The sequence below is a fragment of the Scomber scombrus genome, chromosome 7, assembly GCF_963691925.1.
Source record: "Scomber scombrus chromosome 7, fScoSco1.1, whole genome shotgun sequence".
Lineage (NCBI taxonomy): Eukaryota > Metazoa > Chordata > Actinopteri > Scombriformes > Scombridae > Scomber > Scomber scombrus.
In genome coordinates this window covers 19,589,297-19,617,210 of record NC_084976.1, presented here as the reverse complement: position 1 = coordinate 19,617,210, position 27,914 = coordinate 19,589,297, and the positions used below count along the sequence as shown (strand labels likewise).

The window sequence follows — 27,914 nt, the reverse complement described above, 5'->3', positions numbered from 1 at the left end:
TAGGATGAAGACCCACTGACTTTGGTGATCCTCTACCGCCACCATAATGTTCAAAGTTTTCCTTTTTAGTGAACTATCATGTCATATTGAATGGATAGCATGAACATTGGTACAGACACTTATTTTGTCCTCAAGATCTTTGTAATTACTTTAACTCACAATCCTCTAATTTGTTTTGGACTAAATGCTTGCAAAATTATGATGATATTCCCATCAGCCTCAGCCATGCTTAGTGTTTGGTACTAAATAGCAGATGTTAACATGCCTGTAGCATGGTGACATTAGCATTTAGCTCGAAACACCACTGTGCTGTAACTCGGCATGGACGATATGAAAATTTGACAATATTAAAATTTGACAATATTATCCCGAAATTCTTAAAATGACATGAAAACATAGTGGAATTACTTTAACCTACATTTTGTTAAGAAACTAATATTGTTATTGCATCACAGATAAGACGTATCTTCTTTTTATGGTGAAAAAACAAACAATCAAACAATGACTCGAGAAGTGGCTCCCCCTTGTGGCAATTTGAAATAATCAGAAAGTCAATATAGGACTGCGCTTGCAGCTAGCTTTTTCAAGTCACTCGTGAGGATATGCATGATTATCCCGATCTTGGAATTCACCGTGATCAATTTATAATGACTGTTTTTTTATTCCAAGCTGTGATCAAATTTTTAATCCATTCATCCCTCCCAGAGGCTGTAGCAGAATGTCTCCAGTCTGTTCTGTTTCTTCAAATGTTCTCCTTATTGTTAAAAATGGTTTAAAATAAGTTTGTGGACCTTTTATTTACCATTTATTATTTATTTATTTATTTTAAATTACAGATGTTATAAGTGATTTGAATATTTATAATAGAACAAATAAATGATAAATGTAAGTTATAATTTAAAATCAATCAGTAAACTTTAAATGCATGGTCACTTTGACCTCTAGGTCAAATTAATTAAGTCGTTATCAATATATTATTCCATTATCATACATTTCATTGCTGTCAGTTCTTACTGAAATTAACATGACATACAGCTACATTCAACATTTCCAAGATATGGATGGACATTGAACATTATGCTGAAGTTTGTCTGTAGATCAAAAGACACAGGAAGGCACCTGAGATTTTGAGAGTGAAAAAAGTGAGACTGTCATAAGAGTAGAAAAAAAATCCTGTACTACAAGTTTCAGGAGCATTGTGTGCACCAACTTGTCCTGCTCGCTGAGAGCTGAATGTCTGTGAGGGCTGCAGATGGGTCCGAGTCCTCCATCCAGAGAGCAGCTCTGTCTCCAGAGAAAAAAAGTGAAATAAAAAGAGGTTTTAAAAAAAGTCTTTTCTTTTGAATCCTGGGGCCTCCTATATGGGCTCATCTGACTCCTCACTCTCCCCCTCTTCCTGCACGGAGGACAGTGTGAGAACAGGGCTTGTGGGTGACACAGGAGAGGCAGGGGGTGAGTGTGAGGTAGGGGAGGAGGTAGAGGGGGTCTCTGGGTCCTGTGGAGCGCTTTCAGCTCCTCTTGTGGCAGGAATGCCACTGCTGCTCCCCACACTGCTGGGGGAGGAGGGAGCATCACTATCAGGTGCTCCTCTGGAAGATGACACCTTTCCTTGTGAATCCTCTTTGGAGTCCTTTCTTGCCAGCTCCCCCTCTAGTCCGATCCCCTCCCCCCAAAGTTCCCTTTCTCGGGCGGGGGAGGAAGGTGCGGATGGGGGAGGCTGGTGCTTTTTGGTTTTCCTACTGGCGTCTCTGAAGCTGGCCAGAGGGGGACGAAGCCTCACCCCGCTACGAGTTGAGCCCTCTATGGCCTTCTGTAGCTGTTAAAAGAGAGAAAGAGGTTGACACATCTACAGAGGCAAACCATAATAATGAAAAGACACTCTTGTTACTAAAGTGAACATCCAGGGAGAAGAGCTGTGAGAGCGGTTGATGGAATAACCGCATGAATCAGAGCGTAAAGCATGATGCACTCAGTGACAGAACAACTGCCCACAACATGAGATCATCACAGCTCGTTGTCATGCCACATTACAGGATCAGACCAAGAGAGGTGACAAAAAAGCATGCAGATAAAGGAAAAATGAGGAGGGAAAAAAAGAAGAAGTGGATTTACCTCTTTGAGTGCCACGACACCCACCAGCTTTCCAATACTGGTTACATAGGCGTGACTGAGACCCAGCAAAGAGAACAGAGTGTGGGTCTGAGTAATGAGAGAGAGGAGGACATGATCCAGTCAGTGTTAAATGTATTGTACAGTAACCGTATTCTGCTTGCATGGCTGCACTGTTCCTCGTAAACAATTTTTCTCCAAGTTAAAAAAACAGCGTTATAGCATAGCATGAGTCACAGCATAATATTCAAGGTTCAGGATCCAGAGTTGTTTGTCACATGCACAGAATGAGCTGCATTGTACAGTTCTTAGTTTGTTGTTCCCATTTTCATCCATAAGAAATAAAAACGTCATAAAAAGGTAGTTGTTTGTGAATTGGGGGTTCGCAAGGGACAGACTTATTTAAAAATGTCAAAATTCTGACTTTTAGTGTCTAGTAGGGGTCAAGCTGCAAAACACTGGATCCTACGAGATTAATGTCACGTGATGAAACATGATAGCATCTGTTATTAGACCCTTATGTCTGGTAATTGCTCACGTTTGACAAACACTACAACCCCAGTTTGTAACCCAGATTTTAGTTTAAATTGCACCACTATGGCCTGGAGCAGTGACTTCCTGAAATTCCTGCTTGTTTAGTGGCAACACAGAAATGTGTCACTATAACATTTCTGCTTTTGTACAGATTAAACAACTGATATATGGCATGTTTCTTAGTGAGTTTTAGACATGCTGACGGGCAGGTTTTGTTGCTGAAACTGCTGCTGACTGTACCGTAGCTTCTTCTTAATTGTACAGACATGAGGGTGACCAGTATTGAAATTGTCACCTAACTATCGGTAAGCAAGCAAATAAGAATATTTCCCAAAATGTTGAACTGTTCATTTAAAATCTTCAATTTGTAAATATGAAACGATAGTCGTGCATGAATTGTAAATGCATAATCAGTGTCTGTTTACATTATCTTTGCAGGTGATGACACATTTCTCAGGTGTTGTTGTGCTCACCTTGTGCAGGGATGTTCTTTCCACCAGCTGAAATGGGGAGGGGTCTATGCGTATTTGCTCCATATCGATTGGTTTATCCATTTCTGCCTCTTCCCAGGCTTTGATCTGCATCAGCCAATCACAAGACATAGAGATGGACTCAGGATAAACAGAGCTTGTAGTTATTGATTGAGATGGTTTGATTGTCTCACTGTTGGCTGTGTGGATGCTCAATCAATAAAGTACAGTACCTCCTCTGGGGACATGGTGTCAGTCAGTGTAGGGGGTGCGGTCTCCTGAGGAAAAGAGAAGACAACAAAGATCAAGGGTCAGTTTGAAAATATATACAGATGATGGTAAGATGCCCCCTGGTGGTTTTATGGCATCACCCTCTGCAACACATGTCAACTTCACCAACTTCAATCTCCCATCACATTAGTGAGGTTGGCTTAAGCTCTCAGCTGTCACTACCAGCTCCTCAGCAGATCAATGATGTAAAGGTCCTCTGAGCCTTTTGGGTCAAAATAATAAGTATGCAAGGTTGATCTCAGCAGGCGTACCTGAGTTTCAGTCGGGCCCGTCGATGACGTGGATGAAAAGAGTCTCTGAAGGGTCCTCCTGACAGACGGCAGGTTGCGCTTTGCTGAGGACATAATATGGCAACATGTGTAACAGAAGAAACTAAGTGACATTTGATGGGCAAACCTGTGTTTATGTGCATTGGAAATGTTACCTGAGCTTTTGTGATCCTGAGGTTTGGGGGATGGGATGGGCCCGTTTCGTTCATCCTGCACTGCGGTAGTCTGGGGGCAAAACACAGCGTGTAACTGCATCATGCATTTTTTAAACAAACACTTTCCATGCTCCAGATGCACCGTCGAGTTAGTTCATGTTTTGTTTTTTTGACCTTATCTGTGCTCACCTCTCCGTCCTCCTCGTCTACAAAGGTGAATGACTCCCAGGTGACTTTGGAGCCATGGCCCGGTGAACTTTGACCTCTTTCAAAGACTCGTCTCGCTGGTGAGAGCCACCAGTCGAAAATAGCTTGAAGCTCCGTCCTCTCGATGGAGCCCAGAAGAATCATAGACTCTGTAAGGGGATTTTTGATGTTGGTAAGATTATTTCTTTCTTTAATTCCTGGGGAATCTAATGTGATTAGTTAATCTAATCTGATTAGTGAATTTAAGAAATTCTTGTAAGTGGATCAATTTACCTTAAGCCAAGCTAGCTGTTTCACTCTGATTCAAGATTTTATGCTAAGTTAAACTAATTGTCTCATGGCTGCAGCTTCATATTTAACAGACAGTAGATAGTGGTATCGATATATTTATCTAATTCTCAGCTAAAAAAGTAAATACCAATATTCCCCAAAATGTCAAACTGTTTTCTTTAAGATTAAGTACAGTACATAGAACAAGATAGAGGCATTAAGAATCAGTGTGAAGATGTAAGTCGCCCACCTTTAGAGTCGACCAGGGGGATGGTTTTCAGTGTTGAGTTATCTAGCAGATGGTCCAATTCACGAAAGGTGGATTGAGACGACAAGAACTTAACCCTGCGTACCATAATGTCCTCCACAAAGATGTTGTACTTGCTGGTGGATGCAGAGACATCATGCAATAATCACTGACTGCCTTACTACGGCAGCTGTATGTAAAACTCAAACATCATATTGAACATATAAAATAAGAATTCACACTTTACCTGATGTGCCCGAGGGCCAGCTCAGGCAGATACGGCAGCTTCTTCACCTGTATGATGGAGTCATATAGGGAAGGCTGCAGACCCTGGGCCACCATGTTTGCTAGGATGACCGCCACCATCATTGGCAGGATGTGGGAGATTTGACCAGTCAGCTCAAAGCAGATTACCGCAGTGGAAACTGTATGTGTGACGGCCCCTGTCATCGCTGCCGCACCTGGTAGAGAGCAGAGGGGCGGATATAAAATGTGTGGTAGGCTGTGGGTCAAGTACAATCAGTCTGTTATTATTCCTCTATCTGATTGCTCTTTGACTTACAAAGAGACTATTTAGGCTTGAAGCAATCGTTGAACAACAGGTTTATCATACCCAGTTGGACATCAAATTCAAGACTTTTAAATTATTTTAGCTTTAATTTTGGTAACAAGTACTTCAAGGTTCTTACAGTCATCATTAGGACTACAAAATCCCACATACTATCAATCAGTTGTACTTCATTCTTGCAATATTTTTATCATCTTGCTTGATGAAAGGTGTGAGGATCCAAATTATGTTAGTAAAGTGATTTTTGATCCTTTCACAGTTTTCATTTGGGAAATCTGAATCATGTTTGAGGTCTCATAGTTGTAGGGTGAAGTTGTGACTTCTAAATAAACTGGCATATTTTTAGGTACAATTACAAACATCATAGCACAAAGGTCTAAATTTGACCAAGTCCAGTGAAAATGGTGAAATTGCTTCTAAACTGCCGCTAAATCAACATTACTTGCTCTACTACGTTTCGTCTAGGATGAGAAGTATAAATGCCAGGACAGTCATTGGGGCAGAAGACGGTGAATGGTGAATTTGGCTGCTTTAAGAAATCAAGCGCTTTAAGCCATCCATTCAAGGCAATATGTCTACTCTAAACTCTTCAAGGAATCTCAAGGCCTATGAGACCCAGAATACCGAACTAATGTATGAGACTGACCAATGACAGCGTAACCTCCCGGCAGGATGCGGTAGACTATCCCATCAAATAGGATTCCATTTGGGAAAAGAGTGGCCATGATCTCCCCTACGAGGCGACCGAAAGCAGCTCCTTGAGGAGAGAGATAAGGCATGCTGGTAAAGACAAACTGAACTGAAGCTCAGCAGGAGATACCACACTCGCATTACAAAATCCTCTTACCTAATATGAACACTGGCATAAAGGCACCCGAGGGGATGGGCATCGTAGTGGAAACTGCTGACATCCAGAACTGCAACACAAAAACAGGATCAAGGTAGCAATGAGACTGATCCCAGAGGTTTAAAAAAATAAAAAATGCTATCACATATTTCAAGGCAACACCTATTGCACGTAGCAAGTGGGAGGAAGAGGTACCTTCATGATAACAAAGAGGATGAGGATGACAAAGACGCTGACGTGAGGATGAATCCATGCAGCTGAGCGACCCAGGCCAGGCGGAGCAGGAGATCCTGAGATTTTGGTCCAGGTGAAATTATCAAACAGGGAGTTGATACACTCCCTGGGCATCAGCTGTTGGAGGAAACAAAAGGACATTGTAAAATTGTTTTTTCCACATGATCCCTTTTTCAAAACGCAGGTGCAAGATAGTCAATGAACTAAGTAGATTAAAGCCCCCAAATCTTCACTGGACTTAAAGGCAACGCATCATTCCTATCAGGTTGTCATGAGACAAAAAGCCGACATGACAAAGGAGAGAAGGATATACGGACATAAAACTGATTATAACCTATTTATGTCATAGTTTAGTGGTCAGACAAAAAGTATACAAAAAATGTTCAAATAAAATTTTTAATACTTGCGCAAATGTAGTAGACAATACAAAATATTACAGCATATTATGACAAATCTACACAGTCTAGACTCAAATGTCCCCTTCTCAAAAATATCACAAATATTAATAAAGACACATAAAAAAAAAAAGTCAGAACAGGAGATTGAGTCTAATGTCTGTTGTGCTTTCTAACCTCTCCAGCCATAAACTGTCCGAATCCAGGAGGAAACGTGAAGGTGGCGATGATCAGTGTTACTGCACCTGGATAGATCAATCGACTGGCCATACACACACACACACACACACACACACACACACACACACACACACACACACACACACACAGAAATACACACACAGTCAAGTATACATTCTCAGAAACCTTCAACATGGCTCATGATAGAAACACTGATTGTACAGCTCTCCTGGTGCCGCTGCTCGCCGCTCTCTAATGGTGGAGGCTAATGTTCCCTGACTGTTGAGTCTCAAAGGATAAGTGAATCTCTCCATTGAGTGAATAACTGGCTGAAAGGTTGTTAAGGCTTTGCTGCTGTCCTGGCCAGTGTTGTGAGACTGATGAGTTTGGCGAGTGGAGCTGAGATACATTAGAAATAATTGGATTTGAATGTACAAATGGTTTGAGTTCCTGGGAACATGTTCTGTTACCAGAGTCACAGCGGCTTAGGAGCTGAGTGCCACATTTAACCACAGCAGTGTGTGTGTGTGTGTGTGTGTGTGTGTGTGTGTGTGTGTGTGTGTGTGTGTGTGTGTGTGTGTGTGTGTGTGTAAGTTAATTGTGTCCAGTTGGGGACAAAAGCTATGTGTCCCTTAGTGGAAAAAGGTGACTTTTGGTGTGTGTGTGTGTGTGTGTGTGTGTGTGTGTGTGTGTGTGTTGAGAATCTCACTGCTTCGTCAAAAAGCGTGTGAGCGCCGTTGGTCTTCTCATGAAGAGGACCACCTGTCTGTTCAGGTAAACGAAGAACGCCCCCAGGAAGCCGCATATGATCCTAATACAACATAAGAGAGAAATTACTGAGCTGAACTTCAATCACTGTACACACACACACACACACACACACACACACACACACACACACACTAATATCCTCACCCTATGATTGCAAATGCAGGCAGCTCCTGCAGGTCAAAGGGGAAATCCATCCTGAAGTTAGTTTTGAAGAGAGCTGTGATCGTGACTGAGAGAGACAAAATGAGAGAGAAACAAATGTTACAAAAAACCAAAGAGTTGATTTGCAAATCAATTTGAAAATAATACATGAAATATGAATACATGAATTTTATCTTATATATAAAACTAAAAAATGAAAATGAATAATTGTAATAAGGTGACGTTTCTGAAAGTTGTTGCAGGATCTCTACAATTATACTGGTGGATTGCTTATATTCTGTAGGTGATGACTTGAAACATTTCTGGTTTATCTAAAGAAGCTAAATTACTTAGCTGTCATATCCAGCTACTTTCCATAAAATGCCAGCTCTGCAGTCCTTTCAGGGGTGTGTGTGTTTGTGTGTGTGTGTGTGTGTGTGTGTGTGTGTGTGTGTGTGTGTGTGTGTGTGTGTGTGTGTGTGTGTGTGTGTGTGTGTGTGTGTTAAATGTTCTCACCAGCATCCTTGTTCCAAACAGAGAGCACCCTGAATATGAAGGCGCTGAATGTGGCGGCAAAATATCCCCGCCAGTAATTCCTCACTGCAAAGTAGGTAGACGTGACCTCAATACTGAACAACACCCCTGGTAGTGGTGTGATGAGAGAGAGAGAGAGAGAGAGAGAGAGAGAGAGAGAGAGAGAGAGAGAGAGAGAGAGAGAGAGAGAGAGAGAGAGAGAGAGAGAGAGAGAGAGAGAGAGAGAGAGAGAGAGAGAGAGAGAGGAGGAAGGACAGAGGGAGAAGAAGGATTAAAAAGGAGAGGAAACAGGAGGATGGATAGTGTGGGAAATGAAAAGAAGGAGGAAACAGGGGAGAAGGAGAAATGAGTTAAATAAGCAGAATGAGTCCAAAAACACTTGAAGCTGAGGGTGTAATTATACACAACAGGAGAGCCACAGGGAGCAAATACACACACTCTACCACAAATAAACACACACACACATACTCTCGCTCAGACTCACACACACACAGTCATGTTTCCATCACTTCAGAGGACATTACATTGACTTACATTCATTTCCTGGAGTATTATCTTAGCCTTAACCATAACCACCACACAGCTAACACTAACATAACCCTAAACTAACCCTAAATGTAAACCAAGTCTTCAACCTAAAATTAACGTTAAGGGGACTTGCTTTTTGTCCACATCAGGGAGGCACCTGGACACACACACACACACACACACACACACACACACACACACACACACACACACACACACACACACACACACACACACACACACACACACACACACACACACACACACACACACACACACACACACACACACACAACAACAACAAACAAACACAGGGGCATAATCAGCCGGTGAAGCAATAAAACAAACATTAGAGCCCATTAAGAAAATCACTCTGAAAAGGTAAAATAGAAAACTAAACAGCAGACAGCATCGTTTCAGCTCTAATACTGATGGTTACAGATGGACATTTGCTAGATTTCCCCCCCCGAACCCAATAAAATATGAGACTGAATGCACATCTCACTGACTTATGTAGGTTGGATATTCAACTGAGGTACCTGACTGTTCTTGTGTGAGAGTACTGAACCTGATGAAACCTGTGGCAAAACGTGGTTGTACTTGTGATAAGATAAACATGAACTTATGAGGAGCATTGACACAGGCCTAACAGGATGAGATCATTTCTTTCAGTGTATGAAAAGATATTTGAAGACTGGAAATATGTCAGAAGTCGGGTTTTTTTTCTAGATATAGGATGGCATGAAACTTAAAGAATATGTACTGTGTCTTGATACAGTACTCACATGCCCATATATTGCTTAAATTGTTTTTAATGTCAATATGATGGGGGACAAAATCCACGGTCATCGCTATATGTAAAAACTAACTGATGAGGCTTTTTCAGTCTGAGTTAAACAAATCAAGTGGGTATCCTCCAAACCTAGTCTTTTTAGTATGAAATGTCCTCTTTGTGTTTCAACATGGTTTGCTTAGAGAGTCAGGTCAAAGGGAAAGCAACACAAAGAGGAATATTTATAGTAAAATACTGTAACTTTGGTTTTCTAACCCAGACTGCTGAGGTCTTGTATTAGCTTTTGTTCAACTTTTAATGCATTTTTTCATGCTCTCTTAAGGACTAAAGAATTGTTTCACAGCTAACATCGACAAGAGGAATGATTACAGTGAAGAAGAAAAAAAACGCTTTATATGTACATATGGGCATGTGAGTGTTGTTTTGGAGAAGTAGCTTAGAGATGATGAATGAGCTTGCTTTTTTGTGTATGTACGTCCTGGTGTACTCACTTTCATTGATCTTAGAGTCCAGTAATTGATAAAAGAAGACAGGGGAAGAGGATTGGATATTGAATATATCAAATATATACTAATTTCAAGAGTATTTAAACAAATAATTTATTTAACAATTAACTAGAAAAGTTATGTCATTATTTAGATCAAGAAATTTGTATTTGATCAATCAGTAAGCAAACAAGAGTAAGAATGAATGCCAACTTTCTAGATTGCCCTACAGGGAAACTTGTTGTGTGTCATAGTTTAGTGTCCGTCCAGTAAAGAGGGATATATAGTGCAGGAGGTTTGGTTGTAAGAGTTAGCGTGCAAGATGTACAGTACCTCCAAGAGGAGTGCCGAAACAGCATCCCACCCCAACGGCACAGCCAACAGTCAGAATATCTGTGTAACCATAAGGGTTCTACTGACACAGGAAACACAGAGAGGGAGAGGAAGAAACAGAGGGGTAAAGGACAGGATGAGAGAGAATGAGGCATGAAAGCCGTGAGGTGATGATGATGATGATGATGATGATGATGATGATGATGATGATGATGATGATGATGATGATGATGATGGGGAAAATGAAGGTGACAAGAGTGCAGACAGAAAGACAGGAGAGTGAGGTGGAGAAAGAGAGAATAAAAGATCAAGGTGGAGAGGACAGGATGGGGAACCACACAGGGAGAATTGACAGAGGGGAAGCAAAACGGAATAAAGTGAATAAATAATGCTCATTGGAGTGTGGTAAAAGGTGATAAAGGACAAGAATAATCACATCAGGAGTATAAAGACAAGTAAGGATGAACATGCCATCAGACATGCAGGATGCAATCAAGCAATCTGGGGAAAAAAGTTATTACGTCTTCCTTACAGACAGATCCATACAGACAGAAATAAGGTAACAGACATTGAATATTTCCATGTATCGTTCATGATCTTGAATTAGGAGGTTCTGTGAAACTTTTTTAGTCAGTTGAGTTAGTGACTGTCTATTATCGCCTTTGTTGTGTTGTTTTTTGAGAATATATAGATATTGCTTGAAACAGAAACCTTATAATTCAAAACTAATGTATAGTATCACTGACCTAGTGCACACACTGAAGCTAATGCACACATTTACATATTCAGACACTTTGAGTTCAGCACTGTTGAAGGGATGGAGTTGATATTTTCAGATAATTTACAGTTACTGCTGAGAGTTAGGTGAGAATATTGATACCACTTTTATGTTTGTACATTAAACATGCAGCTGGAGCTGGGAGTAATTTAGCTTAGGTCAGCATAAAGAGTGGAAACACCTAGCTTTGCCAAAAGGTGCAAAATTGCACCTATCAGCTCCTCTAAGCTCTAATTAATTTAATGATAATTCATCTTGTGGGTAAGAAAGTTAGTAAAGAAAAGTTTTAGAGACACGTTCATTTTGTGAAATAATGATAAAGTTTTGCATTATAACAAGATGTGTTGTATTATATCAGTTTTCTGTAAAGAATAAAAAATAAAACTGACAAGTAGATGAAAATATCTTGTTATAAAGTGAAGAAGATCTCATAATTGCATGAAAAGGATGGTGTTAAGTCCATAAAAGTTTACAGTTATAACAAGAAGTTGAGCAACTTTGTAGTCACTTACTATTTTGAGCAATTGCAACACTGTTCAGATGAATTTCAGCACATACATCATAACATCCGCACATGGTTACGATGGTGTTAATTAGTGAGCTTTGCACGTGCTGGTTGGTGGATTTTGTCACCTTTCATAGAGCCAGGCGAGCTGTTTCCCCGTTTCCACTAACCTGCTGATGGCTTTAGCTCCATATTGCATGAAGCTTTTCTCTCAGCAAAAAAAGTGAAAAAGTACATTTTGCAAAAAGCTGAATCATCCCCTTAAAGCAGACAGAACTTTATAATCCACAGGTATTATCGATAGGGTAATCTCCATGTTTAAATATTAAATCATCAATCATAGAGCCAGACACTGGTCTGAGATCAGTTTTAACCTCAACATCTGTTTTAAAAATGTTATGTCAGGTGGACAAAGCTGACTGGAGATCTGAGCCTGAGTGAGTCAGGGAGAGCAGGTTGGCACTTGCCTCCCACAGGGGCAGCGAAACAGGTGGCCACTCCCACGGCACACGCACACACCAACAGGTCCTGGTTATGGGTACTATTCTGGGGTCAAGGGTCGAGGGTGGAGACAGAAAGGGAGGGATGGAGGGGAGAGAAAGAGGGAGGAGCGGGGAAACAGACGAGCACGGATGAATGAGAAAAGCCGAGGGGAGGTTGGGGGTGAGGGAAGAGAGAGAGGATAGGGAGGGACAGAGGGATATGGGAGGTCACTGTTAATACACATGCCAGACATTACCATCACACTATTAATACAGTGAGACACAAACACAGACGAGGTGCGAGGAAGCGATCCCAAACAAAGACACGAGAGAGGCGGGGAGGGGAGGGGAGGAGAGGGCGTGAGCAGGGTGGAGAGACACAGATGGGAGAGGACAACAATCACAGGGTTCCCACTTTGACATCAACTTCAAAGACCTTTCAACAAATTTGAAATTCAGTTATAAGTGGCATGTCTGGTTAAACTCAAATGCTGTAGATGCCTCATTTGTTACTCAAGGGCTTGTCAAGTAAAGACGTGATGAGAAATCCAAACTCAGTGCAAGTTTTGAGGTACAATATTTTCAAGATCATGGCTTCTTTTTTCAACTTTACAGAGCCTGGAAGTAAACATGGAGAAAAACGATAACTAATTCCCTTCTAGACGGCACCAAACACATTCAGTAAACTGGAAGTTTGAGAAAACAATTTCCATCTAACATCAGTTACTTTTTGATGTGCTGATATGTAGTGGATAATGAACGGGTAAAAGTTGTTTGATTCACGTCAGTTCTGCATACATTTAAGGGACCTCAGAGATAACACAGAGTTGTGCTTACAAGTCAAAACCTGAAGTATATCCACATGTTTTAGTCCAAGGTGAAAATAAATCCTTATTAAATCCAAATGATCTAGAGAATAGCATGAGGGTGAATTGTGTTAAATCAAGAGCACTAAATTTAGAGCACAAATTATTAACTTGAGAGCACAAATTAGTTTTTTTCCTCCCCTCCCAGGCTCCGTCCAATTTCATTTTTCTGAATTTTAAATATAAAGGTTTTTATTGCCTGTGGGAACTCTGTAATTAACACAAAAAACAACAACAAAGCGTGTTATGATGAAGAAACTGCATTCCACATCTTCATTAGTATACTGACTGAGGAGACGAGGCTTATGGGTAATGCAGTCTGTTTTGGTCAGGGCCTCGGCTTACCTCATAGACTCCAGAGAAGATGGACATGAATTGACTCAGCACGGCCGCACAGATGCTGGCGATGTGGACAAACGGACCCTGGAGGTGACGGGAAGACATGACTGACACAGATGAGCGACACGTAAAGTCATCTACACAGACACTGACAACTGTGTGTAAAGCAAAGAGTCTAAACTGGGACATGTTGAATCAGAACAGATAAATCATTGTATAATTGCTGGATTTGACAGTTGCCCTGCCACGGTAATGGGGAGAATAAATGTACTCCTTTGCCGAGGACTTGAATAATTTGCTCAGGTCCCGTGAGAGGAGGGGAGAGAGGAAAAACATGACAGAATATGATTTATTATCCTCCGAGCTTGAAGGAAGAACCGAAAGAGTGATGGAGAATGAAAAGAAAAGATAGAGGCAGGATGGCGGTGATGCTGGATCAATAGATGATAATAGATGGAGAGGAAGAGCTAATAGACAGATAGTAAAAAGATGAAAAAGACGGGTTTGTTTACCTCTTTGCCCACTGGCATCCCACTGCCCAAGCCGGCAGTGAGGCCGATGACTTTCGCTATGAAGGCTTTGAGGGTCAGATATTCCTTCAGCACTACGCCTCTCAGGATGGTTTTCAGTTCAGGAATACCAGAACCTGTTAAAAAAAGAGGAAGAAAAGATGATGAAGGACATTAAACATGTGGGCGAAAGGTTGGTGAGAGTAGTTAGTTATGAAAAAGAGGTTAAAATGCAGCGATTCAACACACAACAGGAGGTAAACAGAGGGAAAAAAACAGATGCTGGGAGAGGTTTAAAGAGGCTGACTGGTGATGGAGAGCATACCGATGGCCTGTGGGGAAACCAGGTGACAGAAGAGCGAAGCGAACATGACAAGGATCATGGGATAGGTAACCCAGGCCAGGTATTGGAGCAGCACGTTGCCCTTAAGCTCTCCATGTATCCACTTATAGGCTGAAAGACAGAAATATACAGAAAAAAGAGAACGCTGTGCTTTAACCTGAATTGAAACTTGTGTTCTCAAACTGTAGATTTGACTGTAATGATCTTCGCGAACTTGACATGTGGTACCTTGCAGGCTCTTGGCGCTGGTGTAGTCCATGCTCCAGCTGACCAGAGCCATAGTCAGGCCCAGCAGAACCAGGAAAATCCAGTCCTCCCCCAACTTGGTCACTATGTACCTCCGCACACGAGCCAAACAATCTGGGACAGAGTGATGAAATTAATGATTCGCCGTGAATCCATTTATCATTTGATTTAATTACTGACAGTTAGTTATTGTAGCAAAGCCTGAGAGGAAATCATTCAGGGTGATTATGGGCAGATGTGATGAGTATCACTGAGGTATCAGTAGGTAGAATGATCTCCATGGTTTGTGGTTTTTTGACATTTAGAAATGAATGTATGTGCATCCTTCATCATGTTTTCTTCAAACAAAGGTGCATACACATAAATATTTAAAAAGACAATATAAATACAACTGGCTAGTTTACTGGTAGTGGGGCATAACATGTTTAAATTGTTTACTAAATATGCAAAAGATGAATTTTCACCATGTAAAACTACATCCAGACCCAAAAAAGGGATTTGCCAGCAATTTAGTGCAGCACTTACACAAATATAGAGGAAAAAGGAAAAATGAACAGTTAAATCAATGCAGCAAAGCCTGGATGGTCAAAATATCAATTTAAGATCCTATGAATTGACACACTCATTCTCTAACAAATGGAAAGATAAGAAATATAGGATTATAAGAAACATCTCTGCTTGGTTTAACACACTTAGGGGTTTTACTGCAACCAGTTTTGTGTCTGGTGTTAAGTTAATGTTAGCAAACTTTAGATTGATATCGCTGTAACTGTCATCAGTTCGCTGACTTTATAACTGTATTTTATTTGTGCTGCTATTACACTATGTTTTAAAATGTCACAGAAAAAATATTTCAGTGTCACAAAAGGAAAAGAGTTAACACATTGTTCAAATTTGTGCGATGTAATTGCCACTTGTGGCCAAAATAATGGTAATCTTGCTATAAACTCAATACCCATCATTTGTATCAAATCCTCTCTGTTAAAGTTTTGTTATCTCCAGGCCTAAAACTCTTCAGATAGTAAAATATCAAGTGATACTGTTGTCAAGTGATGTCGGCTGAGTAATCTTTTCAAACTTGACAAAGCTCTTCCAGATCCACAGAAATCATTATATAACTGTTTTCAAAGGCTGAGTAGTTCTCTCCATGACTAGCAAATTGACTCTGATGTGTAAAAATAGGTGGAGTGTGTCTGTAGGTAACACTTGTGCAATGTAATGCAATCCAAAGTGTCCATGTGTTCATGTGCTGGGGGACAATATGACCATCCTGCAACACAACAGAGTAGAGAACAACGCAGTGTCTACAAAATGAAACAAAATGACGATATTAAGAGCAATGAAATAGTAATCATGGTGCTCATTGGGTGTTCACAGTAGTGTCCAAACCTTGCAGCAGTTAACAACAGAAAGTAAAAGAACAGTCCTTTTCCAGAGCGTTAACCAGGAGGCGATAAATCCAACTGCCTCATGTAGTCTTGCAGCCTAATCAAACTATTGCAGTGCATCATGTTTTATGAACCCATGGTGTTGCTTGTAAAATCACAGTGTGGAAAGTAACCAGTAATTGAAGCCTTCAAGATAAATGCAGCTCTATCTATCTGCAGCATAGTGTAGTAAAAGTATGAAGTTTCACACAAAAAAGGGAAAGCAAAAATCAAATGCAGGTACTTAGTTAAGGTACATTTCTACCTCTGTTTCATGGTTACCACTTGAGGTGTCATGGAAACCACTAAAGCATGACCATGGAAACTGTTTGCACCTTTGAACAAAATCTTTTGTAAAGCATTAAATGTTTCTATATGTGTTGGAAACTCCTCATTCCCATTGTCACCTTGACATTTGGAGTAGGGACGAGGCTTCTTGGAGGATGAGTGGCTGTGGTGTGACTCTAGGTTCACAGGGTGATGGTGATGATGATGATGATGTCGCCGGCCGTGCCCTTTGCGGGCAGCAGTGTTGTCCCCTGCTTGTCTTCTCCATTGTCTCTCTGTGAGCAAACGGGCAGCCTCCCGTCGGGCAAAGTTCCCCAGCTGCTCCCTGTACTCACCGTACAGCTGTAACCGAAGGGAAACACGACAGTCACTGAGTTTAAAGGAGATACAGTGTAAACAACAAGACAGGATGGTGGAGAAGGACAACATGGGAAGGAGAGGGGGACAGGAGAGAGGGAAAACAGGGACAAATGACCTCTGACAACTGAGACTCGGGAGAAGGATAAAACCAGATCCAGTGCGAGGAGTCTTGAGATAACGAGAAAGAGATGGGGAATGTGCGGCGTGTGTGTAAGGGATACACACCAACCTGAATACCCTGGCAGACAGAAATAGACAAAACGGGCATAGAGATCGGAAAAACCCCTCCCTGAGAGGAGGCCACGGCAGGAGAGTAGCTAGAGGAAGGGATCCTGGAAGAGAGGACATTCCACATCTTCCCCTTCCGACTACTTTACACCTACAACCACACGCACACGTGGGCAGAAAACATGACACCTTATGATCAGCTCGCACCGTACTCGTTAAAACCATAGAAGCTGTAAAATACACAAGATCCAGGTGCAGCAATTAAAACGTACAGATCACAGAAGAAGCACATGGCAAATGCAAGGAACTAAATTATGCAGGGAGCTGGCTGCCATACATTTCTGTCTCATGTTCACACAGAAAAGGAGTGCTGACAGATCCAACCATGAGGCCCAGCCAGGACTAAAGCTCAGCTAACCACACATAATTACGTTCCCTGATAATATAGTAAAGGTGCGAAAACAATCTGCAATCTCATCTGATCTGCAAATACATACATAATTACAGCAGAACAATCACATGTGAGGCAATTTGAAGTTTTTTTGGTGAGATTTTCTTCATTACACAGCCCTGCACAACCAGTCTGAGTGCTTTGCTATAATACATGAGTCAATACAGCCACATGACAAAGTGACTGATATAGAAGTTTTTAAGTAATACATGGATACACCACATAGCAGGCGGCCAGCAGTTACACTGTTAAAGGCTCTTGAGAAATTTTGATGTCTCTAAATCATCCAGAATGTTATTTTAAACCTCACTAACACTACAAACCACTAACTGTTATTCAGAACAATGCTGCACCTCTAACAGCTTGTGAGCCTGAATGCAACCAGTGTCGGAGTATATCATGCACAGTAGACCAGTGACAAGGTAAGAAATTCAAACTATGATTTCTAAATATTTGTGAGTATGCAAATGTGGTTTCAACCTGGTTTACTGCCAGAGAGGGTTATTACAATGGACAAGGCGATGATGTGAGGCAGTTTCAATCACAGGTCACAGGAAATCATTTCAATGCAGTTTAGGATAGTTTCTGTTAAGAAAAAAATTACCACCTAAGCTGCCCAGATGTTTTAAATGCCACAAGTTAAATACATGCATAAATTATTTGCAAACAGCATCTGACAAAAGTCTGATTTCAATCACTGTTGTCCATGTTTCTATTACTGTACCATACTCTACTAGTATTAAGATATGAAGAATTATAATCATTCTGTTTTTATGCAGCTGGATCCTTTTACATGTAATTTAATAACCTTTGATTTTCTGTCGAAAGTAAACATTAAAATAATTTAAACCTGAGCACTTATTTAGAAGTTTGTAGATTATAAAAAGAAAAAAAAAGTATATCACCACAACAATAGAAAATAACATTTTGTGCAATATGTTGTTGTGGGTATAACAAAGAATATGACATGTGACAATAATTATAATAAAACAGACTGCTGGCTTTTCCTTTTTTGGAGTTAGAATGAACTAAAAATCTCTTTCAAAGTCAAGTTTTTGTTGGTCCATCAGATATTATAAAGAATTAGCCTTGTAAAATAATGTAATTTCTAAAGAACAGCACTATATTTAATGTAATTTGTTTAGTATATTCTTTTAAGACTCTCACCTGATTTAAACTTGTGCACAAACCACACACAGTCACGCCGCATCCAGTTGCACAAACAAGCCATAAAAGCTATAATTGGAAAAAGTAAATCTAGCCTATTAAGATATGTAAACAGATACAGTAAAATAACTTCTGGAGATTAAAGAAGAGAACAGAAGAGCACTAGACTGTGTCCTCATGAAGCCCCGATAGAAGAAAACCATTAAAAAAATCACTGTCCACTCTCCAACCAGATGAAACCTTTGGTCCTCAGGTCTTTACCTGTTCATCGTCAGCTGTCTTCAGCATGATGTGGTAGCAGCTCTGTTCTGTCCCCTGTCCTCATCTGCAGACCACCTCACCACCGCAGCACTACACATTAACACCAAAGCACTAATCCATCAACATCATCAAACAGGCGTTGGCACCAGACGCCATCAAAACCAGGTACAGTAACAAGAGCAACCTGTGCTCTGTTCTGAAAGACTTCTGTCATACTTCTCACATCCTGCCACCACAAACACAATAACTAGAGGATTAATGTCAAATAATAACTAATCAGGCATTCCTACGTATATAATATTCTCTATTAAACTAAACAGCGTCGCCTTTGTGTTCTTTATTCTGTAGAGGACTTAGGCCTACTGTCTTTTTCCTGCAATTTACAATCTTGTATTTTACTGTGTCATTAAAAGCAGCTCTCACACACGAACATTTGTGAGAATATGATTGAATGTTTGATTCTGTGGCTTTTATTTGATCATATAAAGTTATACTGTATGAATATTTCTTTGAAGGTCAATATGGAAAAATTAATTAAATAGTGTAGGTTATTAAATGTAATTTTAAACAGGACCAGATCTTCCTATGGATGCTCCTATTTCAAATATTCATTTAATAACTCAACTTAACTCAACAATGCCTTAAAAACACCTTTCTCTTAATTTTTGTGTGTTTTCATTTATCATATATGTGTAAAATAACTTTGTTAATTTAGTTGTTAATATTTGTAAATAATTTGGTTTGACACAGCTCAAGTGACATTCATTTTTAACTATGTCAAATGATTAGTTGGTCAACTGGCATATTGTTAATCTGCAGCTATTTTGATTTTCAATATTCAATCATTTAACTCATAATCAAAGTTGACTTGTTCGAGAGTCTCAAATGTGACTACTGTCTGCTTCTGTCTGTTTTATAACATTATAATAGGAATATCTTGACTGTTCAACATGTTAAAAATGATGGAGATTTTATGATCATTTTAGTTAAAACTTTATTTGACTAAATTTGTCTAGCTGATTAAAATAATAATAAAATAATAGTTTGTTTAAAAAGCATTATATTTACCATTGCACCCTTTTATACACCGCCAATCAAGTCTGCTGAACTGTCAAAATGTAACTGAAACTGAAAACGTGAGACAAAAGTGAGACAAGTTAAAGCTCTGACAGCGTGAGAGAGATGCTGAAAGCAGCGATTCATTCGCATCAGGTGACTTTTGCTGTCTCCATCTCTCAACCTTGTGTTTACCTCTGTGTCACTGTGTAACCTTGTACGTCATTTACACGCTGACCACAGGGCCCACAAATGACATCAGTGACCTCCGTTTCCCCCCAATGTTCACACGCTTGTCGCTGCCGTCTTTTGGCTCTCTAGCCGTGGAATGACCTTCCTGCGTCAAGAACACCAGAAGATACGCTCTCATTCTCTACTCGCACTAATTTGCTCTTTGCAATATTCCTTCCACCTCCCCTCATGACTCTTATTATTTTCCGGCACTTTTCTCTTTTTAATCTCTCGACGGACACATGAAAGTAGTCAGGCGTTACTGTACATCTCTGGCACTTGCACCCCTCATTATTAGTTTCTTTTGCTCTACTGTAAGAACTGAAGCTTCTACAGTTGTGCTTATTGCAAGTCTCACAGGATGAACAAAATAGGAAAATGTAAACCATCCATCCCCTCGGCTTTGTAAGGAACACAAAGCCTGTGTTAAATTATGCTGTTGAGCTGCCGAGGGGCTTTGAATTCGTTCATGGAGCTGCTGGTTTTAACAAGGAGACGCAAAGATATTAAAAATGTAAGAAACTAGTGTAAACAGAGAATCTGAAACAGTTTTGCAGGGAGAAAGAGAGCGAGAGCGAGAGAGAGGTTGAGTCTAAGTGGGAGCTGGTGGTAGATGCAGAGGTTGAAGGGCAGTGTGACATTGAAAGTTAATTAAAAATTATAATCGTACATTCCTGCATGTTCCCTTATGAGAGGGAGAGAGTCAGCACTGCATATTCATAAATATATGTGTGTGTGTGTGTGTGTGTATGTGTTTGTTTGTGTGTGTTCTTAAGCATGCTAAGTTTGTGTTTGTAAGCATGCTAAACGGAGGCTGGTTTGTGTGTGAGTGTGTGTGTGTGTGTGTGTGTGTGTTTGTGTGTTTTGTGTGTTTATGTGTGTGTTAAGGCCTTACAACAATGTAGCCCTGTCCCATAGCACAAGGTTAATGATAAAATCTGACCCACTCACTGACAGATAGATCAGGAGATTAAACCCCAACCCTCCCCTCTCCCCCCCTTCCTCCTCCTCACACACAAACACACACACACACACACACACACACACACACACACACACACACACACACATACACACGCACACACACACACACACACACACACATACACACGCACACACACACACACACACGCACACACACACACACATTCCACAAACGCGTCTCCATATGCATACACTAATTAACCAGCACAATAACAATGCCATGCCTCGTCCAAACGCTGTTCAAGCTGTCATCTTCTAATTAAGGCATGTCGGCGCCGCCAAAAGAGAAAAATAAACCAAACTGTAAACTTCCATGTGTTGTGTGTGAGCCTGCGGTTCAACTTCACACCAAGTAATCCAGAAAAAAAGCAACTGCAGAGGCCCTTTTCATCCCCTCTACAGCTGGTTTGAGTTATGTCATAGCAATAAAAATTAAAAAGATTTAAAGTAAATAAATTAAAGATTACAAAAGTATAACCAGAGGCAAACTTCTTCCAGCTTTCATGTGAGCTGTTGCAAAAACTGATATAACAGCAGTAAAAAAACAAACCTCATATAAACAAGGTTGTAGAGCTTACCAGAAACTGATCTATATTCAGACCTGTCTCAAAAGTGTTGATCCGCTCATTCATCTTTCCAGCTGTTCCTCTGCTCGTTTTCTGCTCACGCTCTTGTGTCTCTGATAAACTGTAATTCCCTCTCTGGATATCTGTGTCTTACATCTGTCCTTCCCTGTCTTTGGCCGATGTGACGGACACAAGACTGTACCTGTTACCTGCCTTCCATACAGTATAGACTCCAGTAACTGACAGGTAGGATCAGCACAACACACACACACACACACACACACACACACACACACACACACACACACACACACACACACACACACACACACACACACACACACACACACACACACACACACACACAGAGGAGAGCAGTAGAGGTTAAGTCGGACACGTGGGGCTTGTCGAAAAATTGTCAGCAGCTCTTAATTCTGAGGGGTAGATTCATAGTCATGTGGCCGATCCTGCAGAGTCCTGCAGCAGGATCATAAATGATACCAAGGTTAGTACACAAGCTTCAGGTATGAAAATAATATGTGCTGACTGAGTGGAGACCATGAGCATACTGACATTGTGTGGGACAGGTCGGATGGTGCTGTACTGGACTGAAGGACATACTTAAACTCAAAAGTTCAACTTTTTTATCATGTTTTCTTTTCAGATTTCAGTTTGAGTTTGTCATTAGATCTGGTAATGATATACTGGCTGATATTTGCAATTTAGTTTTGGTAGTGATTCCTCAAATGTGGTTATTAAAACTAATATTAGGGCATTATACATGAATATGTCAGTTATTTTCTATATTAATCATGTTGTCTTTGAATAAATAGTGAAACAATTGCATTCAAAATATCTTAGAGGTCACAGTGATGTTTTCAATTGGCTGGTTTTGTCTCACTAATAGCCCAAAACCTTGATATACTGTCATATTTTGACAGAAAAACAGCAAAGTGTCACATAAGAAAAACTGGAACCACAAAACATTTGACATTTGCACTTAAACAATGACTGAAATTATTATTTGTTTATCAAAATAGTTGCTGATTTTAAATTCCCCGTCGTTGGATTAATCAACTAATTCTTGTAGCTCTAGACAATATATACTGAGACTGGATATTTTACTAACTTGACACACCAGATGGTTTGTTACACAGAACCATCTGAGAAAGTTGCCCTTGGAAACTGTTTGAAAAAGGGTTACTTAAAAAAAAAAAAAATTGGCAGGTGATTGGATGAACCATCTGTCTATCACTGTCTTGCCTCACGAGGCAACTGGATTAACAAGATCACGGGAGACCTCCCCTGATTGACACAAGCGCATCACTTGAAGCCTGACAGGATGGCATCTCACAGGTTCTTGTGATCCAGCTGCCTCACGAGGTAAATATTTTTAGACAGTAAACTTTTAAAAAACAGTTAACAAGAAATAAAAAGACAAATCCGAAAAGATTTAAATGAAGTATGAAAAACAAGGGTCACAAATACATAAAAAATACAGCCAGTAAAACATTGTATGAGTACATTAGTAACATGAGTCTGTCTCTAATCTATACAGTTACTTTCTGCAGATGTTCATTGGGACTTAAAATGGGTCACTAACAGTTCTGTTGTGACCAAGCAGTCCTCATGTGTTTTTTTGTGTCTATGGGGACCAGAGTGCTGCTGGTTTTCTGTCACCTGGTAGCTATAAACAATAAATATGAGTTTGGAGGACTGTAGTGTTTTACTGACTTTTATGTGTAAAAAAAGAACAGATGTTATATCTGGTTAACATCAGCCCTCTGTGGTTTTGTGGATGAGTGAATACAGTGCACAGTTTCAGGTTTTGGAACTGTGAGGTTAATTAATATCTGGATGTGCAGATTTCCCACTGAATGTCTGATTGTGTTTTCTGGCCTATGCAGGGCTGCATTTCCAGCCTCCCTCTGCGACACAAACAGGATCAGAAAAACTGATAGATGGAAGCAGTTTTCTTTTTAGCAGTAAAACCAGCTAAGAAACTTTTCTCCTCCTCACAGCCTACTATGACCTTCTTGCTGCTGTTTATGTGTGGATGACTCATTTCTCTAAGACTCTTTCAATAATGTTTTTACTCTTACATTATTTTTATTTGACTTTGTCATTGTTATATTTTGTAAACCACACAGTAATGATGATTATTTTAGCTCAATCCTGCATTTGCGAACTAAATGTTAAGCCTCTACACATAAATCACTGCAAGTTCTGAATCAAATTAAAACAATTTTTGCACTGCTTCTGTATAATGCATTTAAAAAACTTAAAATTATAAATTATCCTCCTAATATTGTAACAACAGAACACAACTATAGGTTGCTCCTAATTCTTGCATAGAGTACAATATCAAACATGCATTTACTTGCCCGTTTCTGCTCACATTCTTGTGTGTCTCTAATATACTTTAATTCCTTTAATTTCCCTAATTTGCGGTTTCATTTATGTATTGTTCTTTGTTCCATTTTAAGTGTTCAAGTTAAGGTGTGTTGAATGAAGTGAAATGAAGCCCTCGTTCATATTCAGTGCAGCGTTTTGTTTGTTTCCCCGACTCTGCAGCTCTATAAGTTGCCATTACACACACTGGAAATCAGATTCTTCTCTCCTTTGCTGCCACACACAGAGACGATCTCGCACTTCTTTTCCAAGCCGTCTCACCCACGCTTGAACTCGTGTGTGCAGCCTTTCACCTTTCACTCTTCCCCCCTAAAACTTTCCCTATCAACACCCCTTGTTCCCATCCATCCAACCCCCCCAACCCTGAGGTGAAACCTTACTCGTGGATAAATTTAGCAGCAGTGTGACCCAATGTTCACTGACACACTTCTCCGCACCTCTCCCTCTCTCACGCTGTTTGTCTCTCTTTCAGGTCCATCTCTCCCAGGAGGCCTGCTGTACAGACAGATGGAGCGCTTTAACCTTTACACGAAAACAATGACACGTTATTGACGCTCTCTCGCATGTTAACATCTTGTAGTAATTGATGTCACGACTACTGGTTTAATTACTACAATTAGAGCCACCTCTGTAAATGAAAAGACAGATCAAATGGCTGTGATATCGTATAAATTTAATGGCTTAATCGTCTGCATCCCAGTCATTCCAGTCTGTGAGACATTTGGCAGGTGAACATTATCCCTTTTAGTAGCCTGTAACATTTGAGACTTATGAGATCCATTTCACTGCTGTTGACATTCTTGCAGACTGAGACTCGTCTCCTCACACAACCCTGTTTTTATCCGCATCCGTCAAATAATAAACTGCAGCAAGCCGTTGTATAAAAAGCAAACACAAACACTCGGTATGTGAGCATGGGTGTTCTCACCACCCTGCTGCAGTACGTCTGTCAGCATGACACGAGTCCACAGAGGGCACATCCTCTCTGTTAAGGTCAAGGGTCAATCACAGCTGTGTGACTTGGAAGCAATTAACACAACTTTACAGACCAGTAACCATCAATTTGGTGATTTGCAGGTCAAAAGACATCTAGTTTAAAACTTGTTTGACAATATTTACTTAACTGTCTGGGTAATTTTTTTTTTTTTAAACCCTAACTTCCTCTATTTCTTTTTTATTCTATTCTAATTTATTTGTCTTATTTATGCAACTTCTATATGAGCAGCATGGAGGCAGCTACTGCATTTTATTATGAAATGTTGATGATTATGAAGTAGGGCTGCAACTAAAGATTATTTTCAATAACAATTAATCAATATGATATATACAGATTATTTTCCTGAAGTATAAAATGTCAGAAAATAATAATCTTTTAAATGGTTTTCCAAAGCATAGACATATTCCGTTTTTGAGATATTGGTATCATTGAATGTTTGGCAGTATTGCTTAAAAAAAGACATAAATGATCAATTAATTATAAAAAATAATTTTCTGTTGATTAACTGATGAACTGTTTCAGTGCTACAATAAAGCTGAACCTATAAAGCATAAAAGAGCATGTTAAATGCGAAGCAGGTCCTAACGAGTGTGTGTTGTTATGTCGTGAATTGATTTGAATAGTAAATTATTCAGTGGTGTTAAAACAACACAAAATTCAATTAATCTAACAAAAGTTTAATTTGGATGCATTTTTTTCCTTTCTTTTTTTATTTTAAAAAGATCTTTATTGAATTTTACATAATTAAAATTTACAATAACAGTAAGTTACATTAACAATAAAGTGTAACCCGTGCAAAATATCAATAAAGTGCACAGAGTTGAATCTGCATGAAGTGCTGTCAGATCATAAGTCCAGTATGTATCAGGAGAGGCGCTGATGTTTTTTACCCTGAGTCAAACCTTACCGGGAACACTCAAAAACACAGACGTCTGTCATTAAATCACAGCCCCTACGTGTATCTGTGAAGATTTAACTGTCTAAGCCATCACCCTGAAAATATACACAGCCAAATCCTGCTCCTGATCAATAAATAAATTATATTACACTGATCTATTAACAGCTCTACACATAAACTCCTCAAATCCTTCAAGGCTCTAATTTCCTCTCGTACACACATCACGGCTTTCACACCTGAGAGCCCAGCGACTTCGCAGACAGACCAGTAAAGCCAGTAAATAGTGTGATTAATAGAGATTTCTTATTTAGATCTGACCTGTGCACCCAACCACCAAGAGGCTCCATAAGGGGCCGGGGGGGATTAGTGATTTACTTTGGGCATTGGTCCATCTTCTCAGAGGAGAAGAGGAGCGGTACTGACACTCTGTCACTCCTCCTACTCACTTTGTCAGTTGCTCAGACTGCTCTAACGCACACATACACACCGCAGCTGCTCTACCGCTGCTCATGTATCTGTCATCCTCTCATTTTATAGTTCACAGTCCCCGTACATCAACACAACACATCCCTTCAAATCACCTGCTGAAAAATAGGGAAACAATCCGATCTGCTGTGAGTCATTTACAGAGTGGGTGTGATTGTCAGTTGTGGTGAAACACCGCCCGGCATCCTGAGATGCTCCTGGGAGGAATGACCATCATTCTGGATGAGCATTTAAACAGATGAACTGAAGGATATAGTGACATGACTTCATCTTAACACGCACGTCTAACCTGTCTGCTCAGGTTTCCTGTATACAGGTATTTATATCCACCAACACATGAAAAGAGTAATGACTTTACAAGGCTTCAGCTTGAGGAGCCGTACAGATAGAAAGTCACGGAGAAGACATTATTTAAGGACGTGATCTGGTCAATGCAAAAAGGCAAAATGAATCAAATGCAAGACATCATGTAATATATTTGGTGTTGTGAATTAAAAAAAAAAAAATTCCTGTTTACTGCAAAGGATGACTATCCGTTTAACACCTTCACTCAGCAGTTTCATAATGTAGGCAGTGTGAAATCAGCAGAGACTGTTAATGTGTTTGAGGGCTGTATGAAAAAAAAACTTCACAAGTTGCAGAAATGTTCCAAAAGAGAGCAGAGGAGGAAGATAGATGATTTGAAGAGCACTAATTGAATAGAGGGGAGAAGCAAGAAGAAAGGCAAGAGAGAGGTAGACAAAAACAAGTGATTAGCAGGTAGTGGTGGAAGAAAGAAAAAAAATGTAGGGGTGAGAGAAACAGTGAAAGTGCAGAAGAGTAAAGAGTGGTTGGAAGAGAGGTGGGTAGATGAAGAGATGATGGAGAAGCAGGTAGAGGCACATGAACCAAGTAGAAAGGACACATTATGAGACAGATAGCAAAGCAGACAGGTGAAGGACGATCAGGAAGACCTACCAGGGTCTGTTGGTACCTCAGAGCGTTTCTTTGGGATGCATCTGCAGCCATTGACACGCTGTCACTGATCCAAAAATAACCTTGCTGGACACCCCAGCATTTCCAATGGCATGGGCAAAACCATACACACACTCACACACACTTGGTCTCATGCACACTTTTCACAATTTAAGTCAGTTCACTCTCCAAAACATTCATTATGAAGCACACCAGTCACGCACAGTTCAGAAAACGCAGATGTTGTCCGTTCCAGACGCGCTCTTCTCCAGATGATCCAGAGGCTGCCAGCCATCCAGCTCCACTGCAGCACTGACAGACACACAGACAGAAATCAGAGAGGCGGACAAAGCAGAGCAAAGCCATCTGATGAGCCAGTGAAGGACGCAGCGCTTTCCTTTATTAGAACTGCAGACACCTAATAACACACACACACACACTCTCACACACACATACACAACTTGTTGCCCTTAGCAGCACCCTCCCTGCCAGCCGGTCATTAGGTGTGCGTATGTTTGGATGGACTGTTCTTGTTTGGACAGGGGAGGGTGCGGAGGGTGGAGGGGGGGTTGTGGCTTGGAAGGGCAACCCCCCATAGGGCTGCCCCTGCAACGTGAGCAGGAAGGTACACACGACACCCCTCTGACAGCTCACAGCAGCCAATGATGCAAGGCAATCCCCGTAACGCTCACATGCTATGAGGGTCCTCTCTGAGGGGG

General features: G+C 40.4%; 1 protein-coding gene across 1 annotated transcript; it reads right to left on the bottom strand.

The window, feature by feature from the left end:
* Positions 1-850: 850 nt before the first annotated feature.
* Positions 851-27,249, bottom strand: clcn1b (chloride channel, voltage-sensitive 1b). Its single transcript, XM_062423116.1, has 23 exons — positions 27,199-27,249; positions 16,264-16,486; positions 14,412-14,543; positions 14,166-14,294; positions 13,844-13,977; positions 13,338-13,415; positions 10,362-10,440; positions 8,205-8,330; positions 7,692-7,776; positions 7,486-7,587; positions 6,774-6,858; positions 6,163-6,318; positions 5,968-6,037; positions 5,767-5,877; positions 4,800-5,013; positions 4,556-4,689; positions 4,018-4,184; positions 3,829-3,898; positions 3,656-3,738; positions 3,347-3,391; positions 3,117-3,221; positions 2,113-2,199; positions 851-1,816 (listed from the first exon to the last, which is right to left on the bottom strand). Exons 1-23 carry the CDS (start codon positions 27,247-27,249, stop codon positions 1,358-1,360), a joined length of 2,925 nt encoding a protein of 974 aa, XP_062279100.1. The 3' UTR covers positions 851-1,357.
* Positions 27,250-27,914: the final 665 nt, after the last annotated feature.

Bases quoted from the DNA above. Each gene is read 5' to 3' on its own strand.
- clcn1b (XM_062423116.1), bottom strand. From the start codon at position 27,249: ATGGCTGCAGATGCATCCCAAAGAAACGCTCTGAGGTACCAACAGACC. The intron at 3,739-3,828 runs GTAACATTTCCA...TTATGTCCTCAG, and splicing joins TCAGGATCACAAAAGCTCAG to CAAAGCGCAACCTGCCGTCT. The intron at 1,817-2,112 runs GTAAATCCACTT...CTCTTTTAACAG, and splicing joins GTGTCGTGGCACTCAAAGAG to CTACAGAAGGCCATAGAGGG.